This window comes from Salmo salar, chromosome 23 (assembly GCF_965601325.2).
Source record: "Salmo salar chromosome 23, fSalSal1, whole genome shotgun sequence".
NCBI lineage: Eukaryota > Metazoa > Chordata > Actinopteri > Salmoniformes > Salmonidae > Salmo > Salmo salar.
This window is the reverse complement of record NC_138313.1, coordinates 51,359,035-51,377,266: the sequence shown is the minus strand read 5'-3', so window position 1 is coordinate 51,377,266 and position 18,232 is coordinate 51,359,035. Positions and strand designations below refer to the sequence as shown.

The 18,232-nt window shown below is 45.9% G+C and overlaps 1 protein-coding gene across 2 annotated transcripts in view; it reads left to right on the top strand.

Annotated features, from left to right (window-relative positions):
* map2k1 (mitogen-activated protein kinase kinase 1) overlaps positions 1 to 18,232 on the top strand; it is a 79,565-nt gene that overhangs the window by 44,271 nt on the left and 17,062 nt on the right. For both annotated transcript variants that reach the window (XM_082968221.1, XM_082968220.1), the window contains 3 exons: positions 7,814 to 7,865; positions 8,605 to 8,729; positions 12,002 to 12,212. In XM_082968221.1, coding sequence (XP_082824347.1) covers positions 7,814 to 7,865; positions 8,605 to 8,729; positions 12,002 to 12,212 — 388 coding nt within the window. The remainder of the gene's footprint in view (positions 1 to 7,813; positions 7,866 to 8,604; positions 8,730 to 12,001; positions 12,213 to 18,232) is intronic.

The window sequence follows — 18,232 nt, the reverse complement described above, 5'->3', positions numbered from 1 at the left end:
CCTCTCTCATGTTAAATTTCAATTTAAGGGCTTTATTGACATGGGAAACGTTGCCAAAGCCAGTGAAATAGATAATAAACAAAAGTGAAATAAACAATAAAAATTAACAGTAAACATTACACTCACAGAAGTTCCAAAAGAATAGAGACATTACAAATGTCATATTGTGTCTATATACAGTGTTGTAACGATGTGCAAATAGTTACAAGTACAAAAAGGGAAAATAAATAAGCATAAATATGGGTTGTATTTACAATGGTGTTTGTTCTTCACTGGTTGCCCCTTTTCTTGTGGCAACAGGTCACAAATCTTGCTGCTGTGATGCAACACTGTGGTATTTCACCCAATAGATATGGGAGTTTTTGAATTCTTTGTGGATCTGTGTAATCTGAGGGAAATATGTGTCTCTAATATGGTCATACATTTGGCAGGAGGTTAGGAAGTGCAGCTCAGTTTCCACCTCATATTGTGGGCAGTGTTGCACATAACCTGTCTTCTCTTGAGAGCCAGGTCTGCCTACAGCGGCCTTTCTCAATAGCAAGGCTTTGCTCACTGAGTCTGTACTTAGTTTAAGCTTTCCTTAATTATTCTGTCTCTCTCTCTCTCTCTGACCCTCTCTCTCTCTCTCTCTCTCTCTCTCTCTCTGACCCTCTCTGTCTCTCTCAATTCATTTCAATAGATGTTATTGACATGGCTAGTTAAATTACTTACATTGTCAAAGTATACATACAAGTATACAAGACCAGAGTTTCAGAAGAAAGGGCTTTGTTTCTGTCCATTTTGAGCCTGTAATCGAACCCCCAAATGCTGATGCTCCAGATACTCAACTAGTCTAAAGAAGGCCAGTTTTATTGCTTCTTTAATCAGAACAACAGTTTTCAGCTGTGCTAACATAATTGCAAAAGGGTTTTCTAATGATCAATTAGCCTTTTAAAATGATAAACATGGATTAGCTAACGCAACGTGCCATTGGAACACAGAGTGATGGTTGCTGATAATGGACCTCTGTACGCCTATGTAGATATTCCATTAAAAATCAGCCGTTTCCAGCTACAATAGTCATTTACAACATTAACAATGTCTACACTGTACTTCTGATCAATTTGATGTTATTTTAATGGACCCCAAACTTTTCACCGGTAGTGTATAACAAAAATGGTGGGACCACCAGCAGTAATAATAGTAGTAGTGGACATGGGATTACCATTAACAACAACTACTACAACAACAATATTAATCAGAACAACAATACATTAAAGCAACGGTAGTAGACCAGTGTCAACATGACTGAGAAGACACATGACATGGTATGAAAGACTAAACAAAACAAGATGGGAAATATTATCCACATTACATTGCACTTTTCACTGGCTGTCCCTCAGGTTGTGGCAGGAGGACACATATCTATCTGGCTGTCCCTCAGGTTGAGACAGGAGGACACATATCTGTCTGTCCCTCAGGTTGAGACAGGAGGACACATATCTGGCTGTCCCTCAGGTTGAGACAGGAGGACACATATCTGTCTGTCCCTCAGGTTGTGGCAGGAGGACACATATCTATCTGGCTGTCCCTCAGGTTGTGGCAGGAGGACACATATCTGTCTGTCCCTCAGGTTGTGGCAGGAGGACACATATCTATCTGTCTGTCCCTCAGGTTGTGGCAGGAGGACACATATCTGGCTGTCCCTCAGGTTGAGACAGGAGGACACATATCTATCTGGCTGTCCCTCAGGTTGTGGCAGGAGGACACATATCTGGCTGTCCCTCAGGTTGAGACAGGAGGACACATATCTATCTGGCTGTCCCTCAGGTTGTGGCAGGAGGACACATATCTGTCTGTCCCTCAGGTTGTGGCAGGAGGACACATATCTGTCTGTCCCTCAGGTTGAGACAGGAGGAAACATATCTGGCTGTCCCTCAGGTTGAGACAGGAGGAAACATATCTGGCTGTCCCTCAGGTTGTGGCAGGAGGACACATATCTGGCTGTCCCTCAGGTTGAGACAGGAGGACACATATCTATCTGGCTGTCCCTCAGGTTGTGGCAGGAGGACACATATCTGGCTGTCCCTCAGGTTGAGACAGGAGGACACATATCTGGCTGTCCCTCAGGTTGTGGCAGGAGGACACATATCTGGCTGTCCTTCAGGTTGAGGCAGGAGGACACATATTTGGCTGTCCCTCAGGTTGTGGCAGGAGGACACATATTTGGCTGTCCCTCAGGTTGAGACAGGACACATATTTGGCTGTCCTTCAGGTTGAGACAGGACACATATTTGGCTGTCCCTCAGCTTGAGACAGTAGGACACATTTTGGCTTTTCACCCAATTAAATATGAGATTTTTTTTTTCTTCGTATTTTATAATTTCATATTCTTTGTACTGAATGATCATTTTGGGAAATAAATATTCTCTTAGGTCTGAGTATTTGTCACAGTGTAATAGGAAATGCAGCTCTGTCTCTACCTCTCCCCTGAGTGAGAAACCTCCCCTGTTATTGTAACAGTGAGAGGTTAGCATGTCTTGGAGGTATGATATATAATGCTAACCTCCCCTGTTATTGTAATGGTGAGAGGTTAGCATGTCTTGAAGGTATGATATATAATGCTAACCTCCCCTGTTATTGTAATGGTGAGAGGTTAGCATGTCTTGGGGGTATGATATAAAATGCTAACCTCCCCTGTTATTGTAATGGTGAGAGGTTAGCATGTCTTGGGGTTATGATATAAAATGCTAACCTCCCCTGTTATTGTAATGGTGAGAGGTTAGCATGTCTTGGGGGTATGATATAAAATGCTAACCTCCCCTGTTATTGTAATGGTGAGAGGTTAGCATGTCTTGGGGGTATGATATAAAATGCTAACCTCCCCTGTTATTGTAATGGTGAGAGGTTAGCATGTCTTGGGGGTATGATATAAAATGCTAACCTCCCCTGTTATTGTAATGGTGAGAGGTTAGCATGTCTTGGGGTGTGATATAAAATGCTAACCTCACCTGTTATTGTAATGGTGAGATGTTAGCATGTCTTGGAGGTATGATATAAAATGCTAACCTCCCCTGTTATTGTAATGGTGAGAGGTTAGCATGTCTTGGGGGTATGATATAAAATGCTAACCTCCCCTGTTATTGTAATGGTGAGAGGTTAGCATGTCTTGGGGTGTGATATAAAATGCTAATCTCCCCTGTTATTGTAATGGTGAGATGTTAGCATGTCTTGGAGGTATGATATAAAATGCTAACCTTCCCTGTTATTGTAATGGTGAGAGGTTAGCATGTCTTGGGGGTATGATATAAAATGCTAACCTCCCCTGTTATTATAATGGCGAGAGGTTAGCATGTCTTGGTGGTATGATATAAAATGCTAACCTCCCCTGTTATTGTAATGGTGAGAGGTTAGCATGTCTTGGGGGTATGATATAAAATGCTAACCTCCCCTGTTATTGTAATGGTGAGAGGTTAGCATGTCTTGGGGGTATGATATAAAATGCTAACCTCACCTGTTATTGTAATGGTGAGAGGTTAGCATGTCTTGGGGGTATGATATAAAATGCTAACCTCCCCTGTTATTGTAATGGTGAGAGGTTAGCATGTCTTGGGGTTATGATATAAAATGCTAACCTCCCCTGTTATTGTAATGGTGAGAGGTTAGCATGTCTTGGAGGTATGATATAAAATGCTAACCTCCCCTGTTATTGTAATGGTGAGAGGTTAGCATGTCTTGGGGGTATGGTATAAAATGCTAACCTCCTCTGTTATTGTAATGGTGAGAGGTTAGCATGTCTTGGGGTTATGATATAAAATGCTAACCTCCCCTGTTATTGTAATGGTGAGAGGTTAGCATGTCTTGGTGGTATGATATAAAATGCTAACCTCCCCTGTTATTGTAATGGTGAGAGGTTAGCATGTCTTGGGGGTATGATATAAAATGCTAACCTCCCCTGTTATTGTAATGGTGAGAGGTTAGCATGTCTTGGGGTTATGATATAAAATGCTAACCTCCCCTGTTATTGTAATGGTGAGAGGTTAGCATGTCTTGGAGGTATGATATAAAATGCTAACCTCCCCTGTTATTGTAATGGTGAGAGGATAGCATGTCTTGGGGTTATGATATAAAATGCTAACCTCCCCTGTTATTGTAATGGTGAGAGGTTAGCATGTCTTGGAGGTATGATATAAAATGCTAACCTCCCCTGTTATTGTAATGGTGAGAGGATAGCATGTCTTGGGGTTATGATATAAAATGCTAACCTCCCCTGTTATTGTAATGGTGAGAGTTTAGCATGTCTTGGGGGTATGATATAAAATGCTAACCTCCCCTGTTATTGTAATGGTGAGAGTTTAGCATGTCTTGGGGGTATGATATAAAATGCTAACCTCCCCTGTTATTGTAATGGTGAGAGGTTAGCATGTCTTGGAGGTATGATATAAAATGCTAACCTCCCCTGTTATTGTAATGGTGAGAGGTTAGCATGTCTTGGGGGTATGATATAAAATGCTAACCTCCCCTGTTATTGTAATGGTGAGAGGATAGCATGTCTTGGGGTTATGATATAAAATGCTAACCTCCCCTGTTATTGTAATGGTGAGAGGTTAGCATGTCTTGGGGGTATGATATAAAATGCTAACCTCCCCTGTTATTGTAATGGTGAGAGGTTAGCATGTCTTGGGGGTATGATATAAAATGCTAACCTCCCCTGTTATTGTAATGGTGAGAGGTTAGCATGTCTTGGGGGTATGATATAAAATGCTAACCTCCCCTGTTATTGTAATGGTGAGAGGTTAGCATGTCTTGGGGGTATGATATAAAATGCTAACCTCCCCTGTTATTGTAATGGTGAGAGGTTAGCATGTCTTGGGGGTATGATATAAAATGCTAACCTCCCCTGTTATTATAATGGTGAGAGGTTAGCATGTCTTGGGGTTATGATATAAAATGCTAACCTCCCCTGTTATTGTAATGGTGAGAGGTTAGCATGTCTTGGGGGTATGATATAAAATGCTAACCTCCCCTGTTATTGTAATGGTGAGAGGTTAGCATGTCTTGGGGTTATGATATAAAATGCTAACCTCCCCTGTTATTGTAATGGTGAGAGGTTAGCATGTCTTGGGGGTACGATATAAAATGCTAACCTCCCCTGTTATTGTAATGGTGAGAGGTTAGCATGTCTTGGGGTTATGATATAAAATGCTAACCTCCCCTGTTATTGTAATGGTGAGAGGTTAGCATGTCTTGGAGGTATGATATAAAATGCTAACCTCCCCTGTTATTGTAATGGTGAGAGGATAGCATGTCTTGGGGTTATGATATAAAATGCTAACCTCCCCTGTTATTGTAATGGTGAGAGGTTAGCATGTCTTGGAGGTATGATATAAAATGCTAACCTCCCCTGTTATTGTAATGGTGAGAGGATAGCATGTCTTGGGGTTATGATATAAAATGCTAACCTCCCCTGTTATTGTAATGGTGAGAGTTTAGCATGTCTTGGGGGTATGATATAAAATGCTAACCTCCCCTGTTATTGTAATGGTGAGAGGTTAGCATGTCTTGGGGGTATGATATAAAATGCTAACCTCCCCTGTTATTGTAATGGTGAGAGGTTAGCATGTCTTGGGGTTATGATATAAAATGCTAACCTCCCCTGTTATTGTAATGGTGAGAGGATAGCATGTCTTGGGGTTATGATATAAAATGCTAACCTCCCCTGTTATTGTAATGGTGAGAGGTTAGCATGTCTTGGGGGTATGATATAAAATGCTAACCTCCCCTGTTATTGTAATGGTGAGAGGTTAGCATGTCTTGGGGTGTGATATAAAATGCTAATCTCCCCTGTTATTGTAATGGTGAGTTGTTAGCATGTCTTGGAGGTATGATATAAAATGCTAACCTTCCCTGTTATTGTAATGGTGAGAGGTTAGCATGTCTTGGAGGTATACTAACCTCCCCTGTCATTGTAATGGTGAGAGGTTAGCATGTCTTGGAGTTATGCTAACCTCCCCTGTTATTGTAATGGTGAGAGGTTAGCATGTCTTGGGGGTATGATATAAAATGCTAACCTCCCCTGTTATTATAATGGCGAGAGGTTAGCATGTCTTGGTGGTATGATATAAAATGCTAACCTCCCCTGTTATTGTAATGGTGAGAGGTTAGCATGTCTTGGGGGTATGATATAAAATGCTAACCTCCCCTGTTATTGTAATGGTGAGAGGTTAGCATGTCTTGGGGGTATGATATAAAATGCTAACCTCACCTGTTATTGTAATGGTGAGAGGTTAGCATATCTTGGGGGTATGATATAAAATGCTAACCTCCCCTGTTATTGTAATGGTGAGAGGTTAGCATGTCTTGGGGTTATGATATAAAATGCTAACCTCCCCTGTTATTGTAATGGTGAGAGGTTAGCATGTCTTGGAGGTATGATATAAAATGCTAACCTCCCCTGTTATTGTAATGGTGAGAGGTTAGCATGTCTTGGGGGTATGGTATAAAATGCTAACCTCCCCTGTTATTGTAATGGTGAGAGGTTAGCATGTCTTGGGGTTATGATATAAAATGCTAACCTCCCCTGTTATTGTAATGGTGAGAGGTTTGCATGTCTTGGTGGTATGATATAAAATGCTAACCTCCCCTGTTATTGTAATGGTGAGAGGTTAGCATGTCTTGGGGGTATGATATAAAATGCTAACCTCCCCTGTTATTGTAATGGTGAGAGGTTAGCATGTCTTGGGGGTACGATATAAAATGCTAACCTCCCCTGTTATTGTAATGGTGAGAGGTTAGCATGTCTTGGGGTTATGATATAAAATGCTAACCTCCCCTGTTATTGTAATGGTGAGAGGATAGCATGTCTTGGGGGTTATGCTATTTGTGCATGTGTAACTTTTCTCATCATTATTCACGATTCATTCAGGACTATCCGTAATCATGTACTCTCTGAAATTGCAACACAAAAAAAGTGATGCATTCGGGGAGATTTCCATGAAAGTATGTTTTGGTAGAGCGTGGTGTTTGCAACGCCAGCATGGTGTGTGCAACGCCAGGGTTGTGGGTTCGATTCCCACGGGAGGCCAGTACAAAAATATATATATAAAAAAAAAAAAATTGCATGAAATGAATGAAATGTATGTATTCACTACTGTAAGTCGCTCTGGATAAGAGCGTCTGCTAAATGACTAAAATGTAATGTAAAATGTGTAGGCCTGTATGCTGATGTATTACTGCTGTGTTGAGGTGCTGTATGCTGAGGTGCTGTGTGCTGAGGTGCTGTATGCTGAGGTGCTGTATGCTGAGGTGCTGTGTGCTGAGGTGCTGTGTGCTGAGGTGCTGTATGCTGAGGTGCTGTGTGCTGGTGTGCTGAGGTGCTGTATGCTGAGGTGCTGTATGCTGAGGTGCTGTGTGCTGAGGTGCTGTATGCTGAGGTGCTGTGTGCTGAGGTGCTGTGTGCTGAGGTGCTGTGTGCTGAGGTGCTGTATGCTGAGGTGCTGTGTGCTGAGGTGCTGTATGCTGAGGTGCTGTGTGCTGAGGTGCTGTGTGCTGAGGTGCTGTGTGCTGAGGTGCTGTATGCTGAGGTGCTGTATGCTGAGGTGCTGTATGCTGAGGTGCTGTATGCTGAGGTGCTGTATGCTGAGGTGCTGTGTGCTGAGGTGCTGTATGCTGAGGTGCTGTATGCTGAGGTGCTGTGTGCTGAGGTGCTGTGTGCTGAGGTGCTGTATGCTGAGGTGCTGTATGCTGAGGTGCTGTATGCTGATGTGCTGTATGCTGAGGTGCTGTATGCTGAGGTGCTGTATGCTGATGGGTGCCTGTCCCTCTGCTCCTCCAGGTGATTAAAGGCCTGTCCTACCTGAGAGAGAAACATAAGATCATGCATCGAGGTGAGACGGAGGAAAAGAAGGGGGTTCAAAACTGACTGTTCCCTCTTAAATGTTTCATGCCTCTCTTTCTCCCTCACTGCCTGTCTCCCTCACTGCCTGTCTCCCTCACTGCCTGTCTCCCTCACTGCCTGTCTCCCTCTCTGCCTGTCTCCCTCACTGCCTGTCTCCCTCACTGCCTGTCTCCCTCACTGCCTGTCTCCCTCTCTGCCTGTCTCCCTCACTGCCTGTCTCCCTCTCTGCCTGTCTCCCTCTCTGCCTGTCTCCCTCACTGCCTGTCTCCCTCACTGCCTGTCTCCCTCGCTACCTGTCTCCCTCTCTGCCTGTCTCCCTCACTGCCTGTCTCCCTCACTGCCTGTCTCCCTCACTGCCTGTCTCCTTCACTGCCTGTCTCCCTCACTGCCTGTCTCCCTCTCTGCCTGTCTCCCTCACTGCCTGTCTCTCTCTCTGCCTGTCTCCCTCACTGCCTGTCTCCCTCTCTGCCTGTCTCCCTCACTGCCTGTCTCCCTCACTGCCTGTCTCCTTCACTGCCTGTCTCCCTCACTGCCTGTCTCCCTCACTGCCTGTCTCTCTCTCTGCCTGTCTCCCTCACTGCCTGTCTCCCTCACTGCCTGTCTCCCTCTCTGCCTGTCTCCCTCTCTGCCTGTCTCCCTCTCTGCCTGTCTCCCTCACTGCCTGTCTCCCTCACTGCCTGTCTCCCTCTCTGCCTGTCTCCCTCACTGCCTGTCTCCCTCTCTCTCAGATGTGAAGCCATCTAACATCCTTGTTAACTCACGTGGTGAGATCAAGCTGTGTGACTTTGGAGTGAGCGGTCAGCTCATCGACTCCATGGCCAATTCCTTCGTGGGAACTCGCTCCTACATGTCTGTAAGTTACTACTGTATCTAGCAGCTCCTACATGTCTGTCAACTGTGTTTATTTTCAGCAAACTTAATGTGTAAATATTTGTTTTAGAATAAAAAGATTCAACAACTGAGACATAAACTGAACAAGTTCCACAGACATGTGACTAACAGAAATTTAATAATGTGTCCCTGAACAAAAGGGGGGGGGGTCAAAATCAAAAGTAACAGTCTGTATCTGGTGTGGCCACCAGCTGCATTAAGTACTACAGTGCATCTCCTCCTCAGAGACTGCACCAGATTTGCCAGTTCTTGCTGTGAGATGTTACCCCACTCTTCCACCAAGGCACATGCAAGTTCCTGGACATTTCTGGGGGGGAATGGCCCTAGCCCTCACCCTCTGATCCAACAGGTCCCAGATGTGCTCAATGGGATTGAGATCCGGGCTCTTCGCTGGCCATGACAGAACACTGACATCACGCACAGAACGAGCAGTATGGCTGGTGGCATTCTCATGCTGGAGGGTCATGTCAGGATGAGCCTGCAGGAAGGGTACCACATGAGGGAGGAGGATGTCTTCCCTGTAACGCACAGCGTAGAGATTGCCTGCAATGACAACAAGCTCAGTCCGATGATGCTGTGACACACCGCCCCAGACCATGACGGACCCTCCACCTCGATCCTGCCCCAGAGTACAGGCCTCGGTGTAACGCTCATTCCTTCGACGATAAACGCGAGTCCGACCATCACCCCTGGTGAGACAAAACCGCGACTTGTCAGTGAAGAGCACTTTTTGCCAGTCCTGTCTGGTCCAGCGACGGTGGGTTTGTGCCCATAGGCGACGTTGTTGCCGGTGATGTCTGGTGAGGACCTGCCTTACAACAGGCCTACAAGCCCTCAGTCCAGCCTCTCTCAGCCTATTGTGGACAGTCTGAACAATGATGGAGGGATTGTGCGTTCCTGGTGTAACTCAGGCAGTTGTTGTTGCTATCCTGTACGTGTCCCGCAGGTGTGATGTTCGGATGTACAGATCCTGTGCAGGTGTTGTAACACGTGGTCTGCCACAGCGAGGACGATCAGCTGTCTGTCCTGTCTCCCTGTAGCGCTGTCTTAGGCGTCTCACAGTACGGACATTGCAATTTATTGCCCTGACCACATCTGCAGTCCTCATACCTCCTTGCAGCATGCCTAAGGCACGTTCACGCAGATGAGCAGGGACCCTGGGCATCTTTATTTTGGTGTTTTTCAGAGTCAGTAGAAAGGCCTCTTTAGTGTCCTAAGTTTTCATAACTGTGACCTTAATTGCCTACCGTCTGTAAGCTGTTAGTGTCTTAACGACCGTTTGCACAGGTCCATGATCATTAATTGTTTATGTGCTTTTAAAGTGTTTAAACCCTTTACAATGAAGATCTGTGAAGTTATTTGGATTTTTAACAAATTATCTTTGAAAGACAGGGTCCTGAAAAAGGGACATTTCTTTTTTTTGCTGAGTTTACACAACACAAGAACTACAAGTAACTACAGATAGCTACCATAGTACACAAGTACTACAAATAACTCCAGATAGCTACCATAGTACACAAGAACTACAAATAACTACAGATAGCTGCTATATTATACAAGAACTACAGATAGCTACCATAGTACACAAGAACTACAAATAACTACAGATAGCTACCATAGTACACAAGAACTACAAATAGCTACCATAGTACACAAGAACTTCAAATAACTCCAGATAGCTACCATAGTACACAAGAACTACAAATAACTACAGATAGCTACCATAGTACACAAGAACTACAAATAGCTACCATAGTACACAAGAACTACAAAGAACTACAGATAGCTACCATAGTACACAAGAACTACAAATAGCTACCATAGTACACAAGAACTATAAAGAACTACAGATAGCTACCATAGTACACAAGAACTACAAATAACTACAGATAGTACACAAGAACTACAAATAACTACAGATAGTACACAAGAACTACAAATAACTACAGATAGTACACAAGAACTACAAATAACTACAGATAGTACACAAGAACTACAAATAGCTATGCAAAATGGCGATCCTGTGTAGTTGTGTGCAGGGATGCCATTTTACATTTATGTTTTTTTGCGTTTCGTACTACGTACAGAATGAATTATGCTTTAGGAGGACTTGTATAGTCCTGGGGACTCCAAGGTGTGACATTTATGTTTTTTGGACCTAGCACTACACACCTGATTCAAATAATCAACATCAAACTTTATTTTTATTATTATTATTATTATTTGAATCAGCTGTGTATTACTAGGTCCAAAACCAAAACAGGAAACACTGTTTCCTGTTGGCAGTTTTAGTTTTAAACCTGAAAGAGTTATACTTTTATTTCATCTCTGTTTTTTACTGTCTAGAATATAATGATGTATTTGTTTTCTTGAAAAGCATTCAGGCAGTGTATCTCTGTATTCACCAGAGAGCTTTGCACTCTTTTGGCTCTTATCATTCATCATGTCTCTCCATCTCTCTCCCCCCCCCGTCCATCTCTCTCCCCCCATCCATCTCTCTCCCCCCCATCCATCTCTCTCCCCCCCATCCATCTCTCCCCCCCATCCATCTCTCCCCCCATCCATCTCTCCCCCCATCCATCTCTCCCCCCCATCCATCCATCTCTCTCCCCCCCATCCATCTCTCTCCCCCCCCCCCATCCATCTCTCTCCCCCCTCCCATCTCTCCCCCCATCCATCTCTCCCCGCCATCCATCTCTCTCCCCCCATCCATCTCTCTCCCCCCCATCCATCTCTCCCCCATCCATCTCTCCCCCCCATCCATCTCCCCCCCATCCATCTCTCTCCCCCCATCCATCTCTCCCCCCATCCATCTCCCCCCATCCATCTCTCCCCCATCCATCTCTCTCCCCCATCCATCTCTCCCCCCCATCCATCTCTCTCCCACCACCCATCCATCTCCCCCCCCATCTCCCCCCCATCCATCTCTCCCCCCATCCATCTCTCCCCCCATCCATCTCTCTCCCCCCCATCCATCTCTCTCCCCCCTCCCATCCATCTCTCCCCCCCATCCATCGCTCTCACCCCCCATCCATCTCTCTCCCCCCCATCCATCTCTCTCCCCCCATCCATCTCTCCCCCATCCATCTCCCCCCCATCCATCTCTCCCCCATCCATCTCTCCCCCCCATCCATCTCTCCCCCCCATCCATCTCTCCCCGCCATCCATCTCTCCCCGCCATCCATCCCCCCCCCCCCCCCCATCCCTCCCCCCCATCCATTCCCCCCCCCCCAGCCAGAGCGTCTCCAGGGAACCCACTACTCTGTCCAGTCTGATATCTGGAGTATGGGTCTGTCTCTGGTTGAGATGGCTGTCGGACGCTTTCCCATCCCTCCCCCCGACGCCCGCGAACTGGAAGTGATCTTTGGGTTCCCGGTGGAGGGAGAACCCTGTTCTAGTGACATCACTTCCCCCAAGCCCAGACCCCCCGGACGGCCAGGCAGCTGTGAGTGTCTGGACTCTGGTCTAAAGTACTGCACTATATATAGGGAATAGGGTTCCATAGGGCTCTGGTCTAAAGTAGTGTACTATATAGGGAATAGGGTGCCATAGGACTCTGGTCTAAAGTAGTGCACTATATAGGGAATATGGTGCCATAGGGCTCTGGTCTAAAGTAGTGGACTATATAGGGAATAGGGTGCCATAGGGCCCTGGTCTAAAGTAGTGCACTATATAGGGAATAGGGTGCCATAGGGCTCTGGTCTAAAGTAGTGCACTATATAGGGAATAGGGTGCCATAGGGCCCTGGTCTAAAGTAGTGCACTATATAGGGAATAGGGTGCCATAGGGCTCTGGTCTAAAGTAGTGCACTATATAGGGAATAGGGTGCCATAGGGCTCTGGTCTAAAGTAGTGCACTATATAGGGAATAGGGTTCAATAGGGCTCTGGTCTAAAGTAGTGCACTATATAGGGAATAGGGTGCCATAGGGCTCTGGTCTAAAGTAGTGGACTATATAGGGAATAGGGTTCCATAGGGCTCTGGTCTAAAGTAGTGCACTATATAGGGAATAGGGTTCCATAGGGCTCTGGTCTAAAGTAGTGCACTATATAGGGAATAGGGTTCCATAGGGCTCTGGTCTAAAGTAGTGCACTATATAGGGAATAGGGTGCCATAGGGCCCTGGCCTAAAGTAGTGTACTATATAGGGAATAGGGTTCCATAGGGCTCTGGTCTAAAGTAGTGTACTATATAGGGAATAGGGTGCCATAGGACTCTGGTCTAAAGTAGTGCACTATATAGGGAATATGGTGCCATAGGGCTCTGGTCTAAAGTAGTGGACTATATAGGGAATAGGGTGCCATAGGGCCCTGGTCTAAAGTAGTGCACTATATAGGGAATAGGGTGCCATAGGGCTCTGGTCTAAAGTAGTGCACTATATAGGGAATAGGGTGCCATAGGGCCCTGGTCTAAAGTAGTGCACTATATAGGGAATAGGGTGCCATAGGGCTCTGGTCTAAAGTAGTGCACTATATAGGGAATAGGGTGCCATAGGGCTCTGGTCTAAAGTAGTGCACTATATAGGGAATAGGGTTCAATAGGGCTCTGGTCTAAAGTAGTGCACTATATAGGGAATAGGGTGCCATAGGGCTCTGGTCTAAAGTAGTGGACTATATAGGGAATAGGGTTCCATAGGGCTCTGGTCTAAAGTAGTGCACTATATAGGGAATAGGGTTCCATAGGGCTCTGGTCTAAAGTAGTGCACTATATAGGGAATAGGGTTCCATAGGGCTCTGGTCTAAAGTAGTGCACTATATAGGGAATAGGGTGCCATAGGGCCCTGGCCTAAAGTAGTGTACTATATAGGGAATAGGGTTCCATAGGGCTCTGGTCTAAAGTAGTGTACTATATAGGGAATAGGGTGCCATAGGGCTCTGGTCTAAAGTAGTGCACTATATAGGGAATAGGGTGCCATAGGGCTCTGGTCTAAAGTAGTGCACTATATAGGGAATAGGGTTCCATAGGGCTCTGGTCTAAAGTAGTGCACTATATAGGGAATAGGGTGCCATAGGGCTCTGGTCTAAAGTAGTGCACTATATAGGGAATAGGGTGCCATAGGGCTCTGGTCTAAAGTAGTGCACTATATAGGGAATAGGGTGCCATAGGGCTCTGGTCTAAAGTAGTGCACTATATAGGGAATAGGGTGCCATAGGGCCCTGGTCTAAAGTAGTGCACTATATAGGGAATTAGGGTGCCATAGGGCTCTGGTCTAAAGTAGTGCACTATATAGGGAATAGGGTGCCATAGGGCTCTGGTCTAAAGTAGTGCACTATATAGGGAATAGGGTGCCTTAGGGTTCTGGCCTAAAGTAGTGTACTATATAGGGAATAGGGTGCCATAGGGCTCTGGTCTAAAGTAGTGCACTATATAGGGAATAGGGTGCCATAGGGCTCTGGTCTAAAGTAGTGCACTATATAGGGAATAGGGTGCCATAGGGCTCTGGTCTAAAGTAGTGCACTATATAGGGAATAGGGTGCCATAGGGCTCTGGTCTAAAGTAGTGCACTATATAGGGAATAGGGTGCCATAGGGCCCTGGTCTAAAGTAGTGCACTATATAGGGAATAGGGTGCCATAGGGCTCTGCTCTAAAGTAGTGCACTATATAGGGAATAGGGTGCCATAGGGCTCTGGTCTAAAGTAGTGCACTATATAGGGAATAGGGTGCCATAGGGCTCTGGTCTAAAGTAGTGCACTATATAGGGAATAGGGTTCCATAGGGCTCTGGTCTAAAGTAGTGCACTATATAGGGAATAGGGTTCCATAGGGCCCTGGCCTAAAGTAGTGTACTATATAGGGAATAGGGTTCCATAGGGCTCTGGCCTAAAGTAGTGTACTATATAGGGAATAGGGTTCCATAGGGCTCTGGTCTAAAGTAGTGCACTATATAGGGAATAGGGTGCCATAGGGATCTGGTCTAAAGTAGTGCACTATATAGGGAATAGGGTGCCATAGGGCTCTGGTCTAAAGTAGTGCACTATATAGGGAATAGGGTGCCATAGGGCTCTGGTCTAAAGTAGTGCACTATATAGGGAATAGGGTTCCATAGGTCTCTGGTCTAAAGTAGTGCACTATCTAGGGAATAGGGTTCCATAGGGTAATTTTTTTTTTTTTTTTAATCATTGGAAAGATTAGCGAACTTAGGCATAACATGCAACACAACAACACTACACATCCAAGAATATCTGACCAAATGATGAAAGCAATGTGTAATGATAACCAGTACCGAGTCCATGTGCAGGGGTACGAGATAATTGAGGTAGATATATACATATGGGGAAGGGTAAGAGCGTCTGCTAAATGACTAAAATGTAAATGTACATCACATACACTATCAAGCATTTCACACATATGATTTAGATACTGACTGTTAGCACTTGGTGGCCTATAGCAACACCCCAAAAGAAAAGGCTTTAGATGTGCCAAGTGAACCTGCAATCACAACACTTCAATAACACTGGACATGAGATCTTCTCTAAGCATTACAGGGATATGGCTCTGAATATATACAGCTACACCTCCCCCATAAGCATTCCTGTCTCTTCTATAGATGTTATATCCTTGTATTGCTACTGATGTTTCATCAAATTAATTCTCTAAGTGAGTCTCAGAAATGGCTAATATATGAATGTTACCTGATGTTAGCAAGTTATTGATTTCGTGAATCTTATTTCTAAAATCACTTCCGTTGTTAGACGGTGCTGCCCATAGCATTTTTCGAAAAATAAGGTGGATTGTAATTGTTCTTATGTTAAATTTGTGTAGTTCTCTCCTTGTGCTAGCCTTGTCTATTGATGTTCTGTATCATGTGTCATGTTTTGTGTGTGGACCCCCATAGAAGAGTAGCTGCTCCTTCAACAACAGCTAATGGGGATCCTAATAAAATATTAAATAGCATAATGCTTATCGAAAACAATCCTCTCAGATCTCTGGGCCCATATATTCACAAAACCTTTCAGAGTAGAAGTGCTGATATAGGATACCTGTTTCCTTCATAATGAATACAATTACATAAACAAGGAGGACCTGATCCTAGATCAGCACTCTGAGACACTTCGTGGCTACTGGATCCAGATCTCAGGTCTGTGTGACAGAGAGTGCTCATTCATCTCCTGTGTATCGCCAACTGGCTGGCTTATTGAGAGTTCACCCTCAAGCCTGTGGGCCAGACAGCAGACCTGACTTATTGAGAGTTAACCCTCAGCCTGTGGGCCAGACAGCAGACCTGACTTATTGAGAGTTAACCCTCAAGCCTGTGGGCCAGACAGCAGACCTGACTTATTGAGAGTTAACCCTCAAGCCTGTGGGCCAGACAGCAGACCTGACTTATTGAGAGTTAACCCTCAGCCTGTGGGCCAGACAGCAGACCTGACTTATTGAGAGTTAACCCTCAGCCTGTGGGCCAGACAGCAGACCTGACTTATTGAGAGTTAACCCTCAAGCCTGTGGGCCAGACAGCAGACCTGACTTATTGAGAGTTAACCCTCAGCCCTGTGGGCCAGACAGCAGACCTGACTTATTGAGAGTTAACCCTCAGCCCTGTGGGCCAGACAGCAGACCTGACTTATTGAGAGTTAACCCTCAGCCTGTGGGCCAGACAGCAGACCTGACTTATTGAGAGTTAACCCTCAGCCTGTGGGCCAGACAGCAGACCTGACTTATTGAGAGTTAACCCTCAGCCTGTGGGCCAGACAGCAGACCTGACTTATTGAGAGTTAACCCTCAGCCTGTGGGCCAGACAGCAGACCTGACTTATTGAGAGTTAACCCTCAGCCCTGTGGGCCAGACAGCAGACCTGACTTATTGAGAGTTAACCCTCAAGCCTGTGGGCCAGACAGCAGACCTGACTTATTGAGAGTTAACCCTCAAGCCTGTGGGCCAGACAGCAGACCTGACTTATTGAGAGTTAACCCTCAAGCCTGTGGGCCAGACAGCAGACCTGACTTATTGAGAGTTAACCCTCAGCCTGTGGGCCAGACAGCAGACCTGACTTATTGAGAGTTAACCCTCAAGCCTGTGGGCCAGACAGCAGACCTGACTTATTGAGAGTTAACCCTCAAGCCTGTGGGCCAGACAGCAGACCTGACTTATTGAGAGTTAACCCTCAGCCTGTGGGCCAGACAGCAGACCTGACTTATTGAGAGTTAACCCTCAGCCCTGTGGGCCAGACAGCAGACCTGACTTATTGAGAGTTAACCCTCAGCCTGTGGGCCAGACAGCAGACCTGACTTATTGAGAGTTAACCCTCAGCCTGTGGGCCAGACAGCAGACCTGACTTATTGAGAGTTAACCCTCAGCCCTGTGGGCCAGACAGCAGACCTGACTTATTGAGAGTTAACCCTCAGCCCTGTGGGCCAGACAGCAGACCTGACTTATTGAGAGTTAACCCTCAAGCCTGTGGGCCAGACAGCAGACCTGACTTATTGAGAGTTAACCCTCAGCCTGTGGGCCAGACAGCAGACCTGACTTATTGAGAGTTAACCCTCAAGCCTGTGGGCCAGACAGCAGACCTGACTTATTGAGAGTTAACCCTCAGCCCTGTGGGCCAGACAGCAGACCTGACTTATTGAGAGTTAACCCTCAGCCCTGTGGGCCAGACAGCAGACCTGACTTATTGAGAGTTAACCCTCAGCCTGTGGGCCAGACAGCAGACCTGACTTATTGAGAGTTAACCCTCAGCCCTGTGGGCCAGACAGCAGACCTGACTTATTGAGAGTTAACCCTCAAGCCTGTGGGCCAGACAGCAGACCTGACTTATTGAGAGTTAACCCTCAGCCTGTGGGCCAGACAGCAGACCTGACTTATTGAGAGTTAACCCTCAGCCTGTGGGCCAGACAGCAGACCTGACTTATTGAGAGTTAACCCTCAGCCCTGTGGGCCAGACAGCAGACCTGACTTATTGAGAGTTAACCCTCAAGCCTGTGGGCCAGACAGCAGACCTGACTTATTGAGAGTTAACCCTCAAGCCTGTGGGCCAGACAGCAGACCTGACTTATTGAGAGTTAACCCTCAAGCCTGTGGGCCAGACAGCAGACCTGACTTATTGAGAGTTAACCCTCAGCCTGTGGGCCAGACAGCAGACCTGACTTATTGAGAGTTAACCCTCAGCCTGTGGGCCAGACAGCAGACCTGACTTATTGAGAGTTAACCCTCAGCCTGTGGGCCAGACAGCAGACCTGACTTATTGAGAGTTAACCCTCAGCCTGTGGGCCAGACAGCAGACCTGACTTATTGAGAGTTAACCCTCAAGCCTGTGGGCCAGACAGCAGACCTGACTTATTGAGAGTTAACCCTCAAGCCTGTGGGCCAGACAGCAGACCTGACTTATTGAGAGTTAACCCTCAGCCTGTGGGCCAGACAGCAGACCTGACTTATTGAGAGTTAACCCTCAGCCTGTGGGCCAGACAGCAGACCTGACTTATTGAGAGTTAACCCTCAGCCTGTGGGCCAGACAGCAGACCTGACTTATT